Source organism: Montipora capricornis, chromosome 3, assembly GCF_036669925.1.
Source record: "Montipora capricornis isolate CH-2021 chromosome 3, ASM3666992v2, whole genome shotgun sequence".
NCBI classification, from domain to species: domain Eukaryota; kingdom Metazoa; phylum Cnidaria; class Anthozoa; order Scleractinia; family Acroporidae; genus Montipora; species Montipora capricornis.
The window spans coordinates 48,343,856-48,356,355 of NC_090885.1; the positions used below are offsets into that span (position 1 = coordinate 48,343,856).

Below are 12,500 nucleotides of genomic sequence, written 5' to 3' on the forward strand. Positions count from 1 at the left end.
TCAAAAGTATGTTTGCTTACACGTAACATGCAACTCACAAAAATTCTAAGCTCTAATTCTAATATAAATTGTAAATTTTCAATTTGATGATCTGCCATTGCTAACTTTGAAATGTGGAGAGAGCTGGATTGAGCAAGGAGTGACATCAAAGACTCAATCGCTTAAAAATGCAGAGTGTGTGTACGTGACTAATTTAGCATGCAGCTTGGGAATCTCGGGCTTTCATACTAACAAACTCGCTCTGACGAAGGGCTAACGCTCGAAACGTCAGCTCATACAGGTAAGTGTTTTAGAATGCGTTACACCGCTTTACAGCGAAGACGAGGTTAGCTTTGGACCTCCCTGGATGGATATTTAAGATCTTCACAAGGCGAGCAAACTCAATAGGGAAAAATGTTCAATATATTCCTAAATATGTTAAACACGATGGATCATGCCTACCTCTAAATTTCTGCGTTTCGCAGATGTTGAACAAGTAGATGAGGAATTGCTTTATAGTCGGGAACTACAAATTATAATCGTCGGTGTGGCTTCTTTTCTGGCATATTTTTGGCTTCAGATTCCACGCTTTTGAAGTTGAAAATAGCTGATATGGCATCATCTTTAAGGTCGAGTCTTCGTGGCTTGAAAGCTGGTCCAAGCAAACGCCTTACTATCAGATTTCGTTTGAAGCTGTCTGGTGTGAATTGGTCTGCACAAACGCGTGAATATTTGGTAGGTTCAAACGATTCCCTTTTAAGTTTTATGAGCCATTCTTTCAGTAGTTTTGGGTTGTCGGGAAACTTGAACGTGCTTACTTTAGAATTAGAATAGTTCCTGCAATTTATTGCAGCACAAAACACCATTATTTTCCTCTAAAGAGGATACTGAATTCTATAAGATTTGTACATCCCGCACAGCCGCACTTTTTCAGCACGCCAACAGTGACGTCACAACTACTATTTCCGATGAATTCCCGACAATTGACACGGCCGCTCTACGACAATGAAAGCGGAAAAAAAGCACTTTTCAACATCCAATATCTCTGCGATACTATACCCGTTCACTTTGAAACTTTAGCATATGCTTATTTCGTACTTTAGCAACAAATTTCAATTAATTGTGACTGAAGAAAAAAAGCTCAAATTTCTGGTTCATTGCGCGTGTACCGAGACCGTGGTTCACTGGAAGTAAATGGCGGGAAAATCCGAACTTAAACAACTCTTGACGTGAACGTGGACGTAAAAACATATTTTTTTGTCAAAGTTATGCCAGATGTAAAACTATGGTTTTATGCGGATTTTTACTGTAAAAGAAATTGTTTTCATCTCGATGCAAAGCCAGAGGATTTAGCTTGTCATGGCTTGTCACTTGCTATTTCGCCTATCCAATCAAGTAAGGGACATTTGAGTGGTTTCATTTGTGTTGCTTTCGCCATTCGCGCGCTCCTTATTATGCAATGCATATGATTCTTAGTCAATGCAGGAAGAAGCCAAAATACTAGAAAATGGCGTTATAGTGGAATAATAAATCCCTTATTGAACGTTTTAACAAGTAGTACGTGGGAACATTTTGCTCGCTACTGGCTCGTATTTATGTTCTGTAACACAATAATAATGACGTCACATGAGTTAAAAGTAATTGGAAACTAGTGAGGCCCTCCCTGGGGTTTTGGTGAACAAGGAAACTGGAGAACAGGGGGACAATGACAAAATATCTTAGGGAACATAAACAAGTTCAGTTAGGGATCAAAAAGCTGGGAACACGTTTTGAAAGCAATTTCGGGAACAAGGGAACAAGGAATCCCCCTGGGAGAGCTTCACTATAGTGTCAACTCAATTCGTCCCATAAATTGGTCCTTACGTTCTGAGTCCTTAAACCAAAAAACCATACAACTCCTATTAGAGACGAGGGGCTAAAAAATACGAGTACAGGGTTTCCATACAGCTAATGATTAGGGAAAAAAATAACGATAATGTGTTTTGCCTCAGAACTGATGCCTCAAAAGAGACACATACGGATTTAGGGCCCGTTCATATGGTCTCGGATAGCCCTCCTTCCCGAGATAACTTTATCGAGCGCTTATTTGAGAATTACGAGACCGCGACAAAGTTGACTGACCCTCGTGCATACATTTTAAGGCGCGTCTTAAAAAAATTCATAACATGAGCTCTTGATATCATTATTTGCCCTTCTTTCTTTCTACTTCGTCTTTTTTAAGCATAGTTGCCTTTTCAAATCCAGAAACTGGACCGACATATCTTTATTGAGGAGTAATATGCAGTTTGAATAAAAAGCGGGTTTTTGAATCGAGAGTTTGCGTTGGCTGCGCAAAAGCTTTTCATTAGAAAGCGAACGCTAGCAACATAGCATACCAGTCCTCATTTTGTTTCTTTTTTCCTTTCTCATCGGTCTGCTAAGCGAAAATACGTGGGCTTCGCATGCGAACGCATTTAAGGTTTTGCCGTCTCGTACCGAGTGGTCGAGCCAAAGTGCATCTAAACATCACTGAAAATAGTTGTCTCGCCTGTCAGGGTTACCCTACCTGTTGAGGCGAGACCGTGTAGCCTTCAAGAGTTTTCTCTCCCACCTGTTAATGATTGACAGATCTTTTCAAAGAGCTAAGTAGAAAAATAGCTCCCCCAGGGTAACTAACCCCTGGGAGGACGTCACTAGTTTCCAGTTACTTTTAAGGGGCCTTATATAGAGAAGGGATGAAGACAAACCGAGAGTAACTAGACATCACGTCTTCTGTACACGTTCGACGCACTTAATTGAATTAATAGAACTGTAAAATAGTTGTTCTTAAAAAATAAAACCGTAAAAATTCGCGGGAATCCGAAATATATTTCGATCTACGATCTTCGTCAGTCGTCCGCCATTTTAAAAATAAAAATACTTATATCCCTCATGTAAGAGACATTGGAATGATCCACGCTTTCTCAGACTTCATGTACGTCATCACGAGAATTTTTACGGTTTTATTTCAAGTTTTAAGAACAACTATTTTACAGTTCTATTAATTTAATTAAGTGCGTCGAACGTGTACAGAAGACGTGATGTCTAGTTACTCTCGATATTCAAACACGTTCTTGGCTTCGATATATGAGATTTCACTGAAGACAAACCGTTGTGTGAATTAAGATTCTATTGGCTAGTAAACGAAAAGCGGCTGCTGCTAATTAGTGGCAACTTCTCACTCTTGGTTAAAAGAGGTTATCTCTCGGTGGTTTTATCATAAACAGGAATTTTTCTCCTACACGACAGATGAGTGCAAACGTGGCCAGAATTTGATCAATTTAATCTACAACAATTGACAAATAAAGAACAAGATAAACAATATAAGTTAGATCGCAAAATAAATTATCAGAGCATAGATTGACAAACCTTCCCACGACCGCCGTTCACGGTGCATTCTGTTTGGCCTGTTCCGCGGCCCTATTCAACTGAAGAGAGATATACTTAACGGTTGAACGAAACAGGTTCTTTGTAAACAAAACGCGCGAACTGTGTTAAACATCGTTAGAGTTCACACGTAACAAAATTCAATTGTGAACGGGTATATTTTTGAATTTTTATTAATGAAAACGCGATGTGGACAGAATGAAAGTGGCGCAGGCATCCCAGGTTCCTAACAGGTGAAATCTATCCGCCCTCAAATAAGTATTTCGAATGCTGTTGCTACCTCTTACAGACTCGAAGCGGTAACTGCTGGCCATGACCCTAGCTTCATATGACAATCACTCTGCAAATTGCCTGGACTGAAAATGTGACACAGCAACTTATTTGCAATTACAGGAGCCCATCTGGAGCGTGCAACTTCCATACAGCGTCTGTGAAACGGCGTTTTCACAAATAGGTTTATTTTTAGACTAGCCCTTCCCGCGAATTAGGTCAAAAAACAAAGGCAGTTCCGGTTCGGTGACCCTATGACGTCAGCTTAATTCTTGTAATTGGTCATCAGGCTCCTGTGGGAGTCTCATTAGCGGGAAATTCAATCTAAAAATAACCTTACTTGTGAAAACGCCGTTGCACGAAAATAGGTAAGTTGCACGCTCCGGGTGATGGGCTCCTGGCAATTAAGAGAAAATGAGACCATATAATGCACTAGTCAGTGGAAATCCCCGCACCCCCATACCCGGGGAATAGCGGGGAATTAGACCAGGCCTGCCTTCTAAATGAAGCAAATTCCCCGCCAAGCAGGGCAATTTCGTACGTCAAAACCAAACTTTTCACCCCCGCACCCGAGGACAATACAGTACTTCCAAAATGTTGCACAATGTTGACCAAAATTAATATACTTCAAGAATTTTTACCTCAAATTAAACGTTGACAAACATGAAAATCAACAATGCAGTCCATTTCTCATAAAGCCCAAAATAATCTACCTTGAGTTACAGATTTGGCGTTCCAAACTTTACAATCTCTCCAAAAACAGTAATATTAATAACTGGGTTTAGCACAGCCTTGAAAATGGCAATAAAAAATACCATTTTCCTTGGTGTCAAAACGATTAAAATAGCAACGACAATAGTCCAAACATGCATTTGACGTGCAACTCAATCTGACAATATTCTAGTTATTTCCCTTCTGTGCGTAAGCATACCCAATCTAAAGTACACTCAACCGACTACAACGGTTCCCTATCACAACAATTCTCAAAGAGCTATACAAATTTCATTAAGGAAATGGCTTATTACCAAAATTTTATGGCCTCATAATCCAGCTACATTTTGCAAATAACCAAGAGATTACCAAGGTAAGAGAGTAAATTCCCCATATGGAGCGTTTTCACTCACGTGACCAGCAGCCATATTGGATTACTGAAACAAAAGAAAGTATTGGCATGTAAATAGAGTTCTAATCCCAGGGGATTACCATCATGGCCGTCATTCCTTTGTTTTGGAACACCAACATGGCCGCCGTGACGTAATCCCTCTTATGTTATTTTTCGACTTGGTGGCCAGTTCTTCCGAGGATGTTACTCGCGCGATGCTTGAACTGCCCAAGCGATTTTCTCGAAACTACCTGAGAAAAATGGTTTTCAAAAGATGCTTCGTAGTAGAGATATTTTTTGCACTCTCAGCTGTCTTTTGTTCGACTGGGCCTTCGTTTGCTTAGTGCTCTTTGGCTGTTCATTATTTGGCTTTGGCTGTCCAAAACATAAACAAATCCTTCTCGAAAACATCCACGCAACGCGCGAGTAACATCCGAGGAGGAACTAATTACCTTTAGTAGAAAGCCTATATGGCGGATTCTCTCTCTTACCTCGATAATCTCTTGAAATAACCCTTGATCGGTAACACATTTTCAAACTACTCTGAAAACTATAGCAAAGAAAATAATAAATCTAGTGAATTACAGTACACCTTTGACTGTAAGAGTCCTCGGTAGGAACTGGCATGTTCCACTATTATGCAGACCGTGGTAATGTAGAAACTCAAAAAGCCGAAACCCATCGGAAGTAACATTTACAAGGTTTATCTCACAAAATCATAAAGTAATGTCACTGTCAGCCTCTACGCGTAAGTTCGCTTTGTATTCCAATGGAAATACTGAGACAAAAGGTCAACGCTATAAATAAATAAATCGCTAATCAAGCATGACTATAATCTTTATCTAATTCCACTACAAGAAATGATAATATTTACAGATTGAACACAGAATTTAACTAAGAGCCCATTACAAACATGAAAAGAATGGATTTTCACTTGACTGAGCCTCCATTTATGCCTCCCGTGTGCTTTCCCAGTGATATTTGCGTGCTTCTTCAAGTTGGCGTCAAAAAACAAATCCCCGTCTAAGCCCCGCCCAAGGTCCCCGCTCGCCGATAATTGCTCCAAATGCTGTCGAAAACCCCGCATACCGTGGCAAAAGTGACAGTCCAAAACCGCCGAAATCCCACGCTAATGCCCCGCATTCCCCGGGTATGGGGGTGCGGGGCTTTCCACTGACTAGTGCATAAAGCAGTAATACGAGAGCCACAAAGTACTGTAAACTTTTCACACTGATGCTCACCTGCCCAGTGTCTTTTATGCAGCTCGTCTCTTTTGCTCTCACTGGATGTCATGTAAATGAGAACAGAGGAAAATCACAGGTAACAGAAAATTGTATTTTCAAGCAGTTTCAATCCCCCAATAACGTAGGTTCTCATTTTTTCAGTGCGAAAAGTAGCTTAAAAGTAATGTTCTATCGATGAAATCTTTAAGCAATTAACTATAGCGAAAGAAAAAAATTCTTGTAGAAAATAAATAACAAATTTCGGGGATTAAGAGGTGGCAGGCGGACAGGTGAAAGTTTCTTATTGACTGTATCTTGCTTCCTTGATGAAATGTTGCTAGTCATAGTTTATTTTTCCTCTGGGGAACAGCGTAGATCAGTTCCTAATCGGCTCAAAAACCGACGAAACCCCAAAATGTTCCACCGAAAACGATTGACAAGTTCAACTGAGCAGATGTTCATTTTCTTCAATATCGCATTGCAATTTCGGGTGACATAAATTAACATGCTTTTGTAGCCACGAGGTGCTTGTGTCCATCGCTAACCGCATAGATACTTGCATGGTTTTTATCCTTTCTTGCACGTTTATCCAGGAAACGTAATCGCAATACTGTCACAGTCAAAGGCAGCTACATTTAATCTTTGCCGAATTTGGTCGCTAATGAAATTTTCTGCGTGGGTAATCCTCATGAATAATTATGTAATTTTTGTTAAAGTACCAAACCAGGGAGTATGGAAAACAAATATCGAATAGGGCTCGGGTTAGCTTAATTTCTTTTATCGATTTTATTATTCTTCGAGTGCTTAATTCGCCAATTCTAACACGTGCAGCTTAGTAGATTTTCGGCAAATCTTTGCGTTTATGTTTTTTTCTTATTATTTGTTTTGCATATGTCATTCATTATAATTAAAAGGAAACGAGCTGCTTGAAAATAAACCCCTGCTCTTATCCATAGAAGACCATTGAAGTAATAAAGTTCTCTTGAATAGTTTCCGAACCCCTTTTTCTCCCTCTTTGTCAGCAACTCGTCAGCTTTTTCATCGTGTATCACTTCACTAACTTGCAGTGCAATCATTACCTGAAGTTTTCGCGACTGATTTTAATTGGGACACTCGTATCTCTTACTTAAGAAAGTGCCGCTTAATTGGCCAAACTCAGCAATCTCAAAACGGTGCAGCGTTGAGAAGCCAGTACACCACCATGCAGTTATTTGGTTTACTTACAATTAGCTGCGTCTTGTCGCTCAAATTGTGACAAAGATTGGTGAAATGACACTTTATTGTTTATTCCTGAACATCGTTAATTAAGCCGTGCAAATTTTACAAATCGCCCTTAATTTCCGTGTTCTTGAAGAGAACAGGCCTGAAAGATCGCCGAAAAATCAGCTTTACCTTCGCATCGGTAGAATTTCCATAATTCATAAAAGCATCTCATTTGTTAAAGCAAACGTTGACAGACGGAATTCTTGTTGGTGGTGTCTTATTTGAATACGAAGCATTCGATGTTGACTGACTTGACTTTCCACTCATGGGAGAAATGATAACCAAAAAACTCTCGGTTTAAAAATGAGAAACTTGATCGATCGGGCGACGCAACTGAAAAACATTTGATATAGCTTAATAGAATCGTTCTAATTTAAATCTCTCTGCGTGATTTAGGCATAAAAACACCGTGCCGGAACTAATTTCTGAAATCATCGACTCATTTTCTTTCAGCGTCCGCGGACAATTCCTCTAGCGAGGAGAAATACATTTTTGTCTATCGGTTTTCTTTTATTTTAGCGTCTTAATCTGAACAAGAAAAAGAACATATATATATATACACACAGGTTGGTGATAAAATGTTTGCCAGTCAAGGCCACTGTATGGTTAATTATGCTTTATGGCTTTATCATAACTGAGCTTCATAATAACCGGCGCTTTCTTTTACTTTAATACCAGCCGCAGCCATATGCTATGGTGATAAGTTACTACTACTACACAGGTCGTCGTTAGAATAATCATTTTTACGTCTTACCATATGCCTAAGTTTCTAATGGGAGCCACCACCATCCACGATCAAGCTGTTTAGAGTCAGGGTTAGTCAAACGTTTTAGGCCGGCTGGAAGCGTCTGTACCTTGGGGTGATTGCTGAAACTCGGTCACTGGCGGCTCCTATCATCTGTAACTTGAATTGTGTTCTGCACAAGCGAAGAAGGACGAAACAAGCAAGTAGAGAAGAAAGTCATCATTTCACCAAAAATTGGGGGGGGGGGGGAACGCCGTTTACATACGTGAACAGTTGGCTCATTTGTGAAGTTTACACACTGACATGTTGGAGTCATGTTTGTTATTCGCTAAAGTAAATGTTGAAGATTTCATGTCAGCAAAGCAAACGAAATAAGCTGCTTATCATCATACAGATCTTTTGAAGAAAAGGGGACTAAAGCCACCGTCCGATTCCCGGACGTCACTTTCATAGATATGGAAATGTTAACGGCCATCAAACAGCTATTTTCAACGGTACAATAGTTCTGACATCCTGCCACTTCTGCTCGCCCACGGATCAAATGTTCGTTTTAAAACAGGTACCTCATTTGATCTCAAATAAGTGACAAATGAACGCAATTCCTAACAGCACGTCTATATTTCTTTTTCCAATTTCAGTTTCCAAGACCTTAAACCATGAACAACTCATCACCAGCCAAAACGGATGAGAGCCTCAACTTCCAAACTAGCGAGGAAAACATTGTGGCTGCGTTTTTCGTGGCTGTTGTGATGCTCTTAACGCTGGCTGGGAATATCATCGTGTGCGTCTGTTTTTACTGCTATCGGGACCTAAGAACAATTTGTAATTATTTCATCATCAGTTTGAGCATAAGTGATATTTTAGTGGCGCTTCTAGCCATGCCTTTTTGGTTGGTACTGCAGTTCGCCGACTTGCCCAAGGCTGCGCCGCTTCCACCCAATTTATATATATTCTGGTCCACCATAGATATCCTGGTTGGCTCGGCCTCCGTTATGAATCTCGTAGCTGTCAGCTTTGACCGGTATCTTGCCATAACAAAACCATTTTCGTACAACGAATATCTGACTTCCTTTCGGGCTATTGTTTTGATCGCAATGTTGTGGGTCTTCTCTTTTATACTCTACGGCATACGATTTTCTGGAGAACCGCGGTCAACGTTTATGAAAGCCTATCAAGTGGTGACTGTGGTTGTGGTATTCATTATTCCACTACTGGTTATGATTCTCTTGTACATGAAAATTTACGCTGTAGCAAGAAGTCAGGCCCTTCGTATAGGGAGAAACTACGCTAAAGATATCAAAGCAACAAAGACTATAGCCGTTGTTATTGGTGCGTTTCTAGTTTGTTGGATGCCGTTTTTTGTTGCAGTTACCATATTTGCTTTTTCAAGCAACGGTGGGAGAATAGTTACAATACCGGTTTTCAAAGCAATCAAGTGGATGCAATACCTCAACTCCTGCTTAAATCCGATTATCTACAACTGCACCAATCGGACATATCGTCGTGCTTTTAAGAAACTTTTCATTCGTTCAATCTGCTGTTCGCGAAGTCGTTCATCTGAGCCTCTTGATTATCCCACGGCAGTTCACAAGACTTCAGCAAAAGCATTGTCTGATAGTTCTTGTTCCGTCTCCGAAAACGGAAATGTGTGTAGTAAAAAGGATATCATCATGCAAGAAGCTGACGATAAAACCCAGGGAACTAGTGTCTAATCAGTTGAATCACTGTCCTGGTTTTTTTTTTATTTTTTTATCTGCCATGCCGTGGTGTTTTAGGTGAAGTCCCAGCATTCTGTGGTGCATGTTTGTAGACGGGTAACTTCACCAGGACAAATATAGGAGCGAGATATGTCTCTTCAGTGGCCAAAAATTAACTTTAAACTTCTATATTTTTCCCAAGTTTAGCACTTAATATACCAGAAAAGCCCTCAATGAACACAGACTATAAAATAAAATAATTCATTCATTTATTGAACAAAATGTTCACTTTAAATGAATAATTGAAATAAAATGATATTATGTAATCAAAAAAGGTGATTTTTTTGCCCCCAGTGTTATCAGGCCATACCACTATACGGGAGAAATGTTTCAGAGTATCCCATCTGACAGAACACTTTCGATATATTAAAATTCAGTCCGAAACAGAAGGCATCATCTCGAGGCTCTAGGGAATAAATCGATAGGGATTTGTATGAGTTTATTCCCCAGAGCATGGAGATGATGCCTTTTGTTTCGGACTGAATTTTAATATATCGAAAGCGGGCTATTAGGAGGAACTATTGTAGGTAGGACTGAATGAATTATTTCAGACAACTTGATACAGTAATAAAAACAAACAATGAAGGCAAACGACATTTTGACCGTTGAATACCTACATAATTTTTATTACGAAAGTGAGAAATGATCCTCGCACTTATCTATTATATTCAGGTGGCTTCAACGTTAACGGGATTCGAAGCCATAACAACTACGATGCCGGTGCAATGGTTTACTAAGTGAGCTATGAATCCACGCAGCTGGGAGTAGCCCGCTCTTCAAATCATATAGATACATTTCTTTCATAATTTGTATTCAAGTCGGAATCGGAGGATGCATGCACAAGTGGTGAGTCGGAATCATTCACGAATGGAGGGGGAAGAAGGCTATTACCACATGCTTAAAGGGGGTCATGGCATGACAAGCCGTGATATTATTATCATCATCATAGTTTTAGCTGTTCTTATTGACCATGCTAGGCCCGTGGAGGGCTTTCAATGCCCAACAGTGACGTCAAGCTACCCATCGAATAAGCCACCACCAGGCAAACAGTAACAATATGCTCAAAGGGACCAACAGAAAAATTTACGACTTATGTATACGTAAATTGTATTTTTTATCTGCCATGTCTCCACAAAGTTCACCCCATAACCCTTTAGTAGGGACCAAAATCCTAAATAACAATTTTTATGATCCCTGAAGCATTCCTCTTATCTTATGGTCCTCTGAGTTCACTGAACATCATCTACTTGTGCAACTAGTCAGTTAAAGCATAGCTAATAGAGGGAACTGGTTTTCAAGCTCGGCAAACATCAAAGGAGAAAACAAAGATGCCAAGATTTAGGTTGGAAAGTCCACGACCGTGTACAATTACGTGAATTACGTAACCAACACGTTCCTATTGGTTAGTTCTTCAGTACGGAGTAAACAGCTAACGGTCAGGGCCAAAAAAGAGAACACAAACGTACAGCAAAGAAATTTGTCGGGTTTCATAACCATTCCCCTTTATTAACTATGGTTAAAAGTAGCTCATTTGCAATGCAAGCCAGTATGATGGACTTTATACACTAGAATTTTTCTACTGCACTGCCTATTTAAAGGTCTATGTCGCACAAGTTTTTCAGTCCAATCTTAGTATCTACGTTTTAATCCATCTCAGATAGTTCCAGATTATCCATGAATTATTTGTGACATTCCAGCCTTTGAAAATGAATGGTGTCTAAAAGTATATACAGGAAATTGTATTTAATGTTAATGGGCGAAACAGAAAATCGTTTGCATATGATGCAGCGACACCTATTATATGGTGACACCTTATTTCTGAGCAAAAAATTAAATAAGCTTGCACCTCTCCGCATTGTTTCATTAGTTTGTAATGCTATTTTGGTTTCGGAAAAGTAGGGGCAAAAAGCTTCCTTTTCAAAACAGAAGTCGGTCAACAAAAGTCTAACTGAGCTGTGGAATTCTCGCATTGCTGAAATGGGTGAAGCTAGCACTGCTATGTCACCACACGAAAGAATGGCCTTCGCTGTAATAACCTTTCACCCAATCCGTAATAATTTGACCAATTCTCATTTGAAAATGCATAGGTCTGAAACGGGCTTTTTGGTGGCGGTGACATAATTATTAATTCATTTCAGTACTTGAACAACGGGCAAAGTGTCATTGTCGACTATTAACAATTTATAATGACACAAAACCCCAAATATTTGTGGATAAATAACACGGAGATGGAGAAAGTGCTTTGTTACCTAACGGTCTTTTACTGGTATAATTTTGAAAAAAATTGTCCATTTTCTTTAAAATGTATCCATAAATAAAACTCGATCGTTTACTTCAAAGTATATATTTCAAAAGGCATCTCGCTCACTTCATGGTATTTTTTGTCATTGGTTACCACTTAGTATTCCTCTGTTTGTGTTCAAATTTTACAATCTTTATATCATTTAATGGGGAATATTCTTTTGAATTCTGAGCTTAAGAATGGGCGAAAATGGACTCATTTAAATTAAAAAATAGTAAAGGGACGGCCTTTTGAAAATCAATTCTCTCAATAAAGGGTGTCTGTCTTTACGTCTATCCCACGTTGGCGTTTGTGATCACAGCTGGCAGCGTGGTTTCTACTGCCAAGACATTCCGTATTGTTTTTGCCAAAAGTCAAACAGTTATGGACAGAAATGGGTATCATACGGCTATCTAGCGTTACATCCCCGCCAAACTTCAACGCATTTTATGTTAGTTTCACATTTCATCGTTGG

General features: G+C 39.6%; 1 protein-coding gene and 1 long non-coding RNA gene across 9 annotated transcripts in view; one reads left to right on the plus strand and one right to left on the minus strand.

Annotated features, from left to right (window-relative positions):
• The window catches only part of LOC138043303 (uncharacterized), a 9,047-nt gene extending 829 nt beyond the window's left edge, over positions 1-8,218 (minus strand). Inside the window, exons 1-3 of the long non-coding RNA XR_011131226.1 lie at positions 7,997-8,218; positions 5,998-6,038; positions 3,367-3,425 (exon numbers count right to left, since the gene is read on the minus strand). This is a non-coding gene — a long non-coding RNA (uncharacterized lncRNA). The remainder of the gene's footprint in view (positions 1-3,366; positions 3,426-5,997; positions 6,039-7,996) is intronic.
• LOC138043302 (histamine H2 receptor-like) overlaps positions 1-10,018 on the plus strand; it is a 59,188-nt gene extending 49,170 nt beyond the window's left edge. For 5 of the 8 annotated variants that reach the window (XM_068889515.1, XM_068889517.1, XM_068889516.1 and 2 more), the window contains one exon: positions 8,626-10,018. In XM_068889515.1, coding sequence (XP_068745616.1) covers positions 8,644-9,699 — 1,056 coding nt within the window. In that variant the 5' untranslated portion in view covers positions 8,626-8,643 and the 3' untranslated portion in view covers positions 9,700-10,018. Of the gene's footprint in view, positions 1-5,996; positions 6,077-6,103; positions 7,809-8,265; positions 8,547-8,625 lie in introns of those variants that run through there. The other 3 variants (XM_068889521.1, XM_068889520.1, XM_068889513.1) reach the window with 3 other exon arrangements.
• The last annotated feature ends 2,482 nt before the right edge of the window (positions 10,019-12,500 follow it).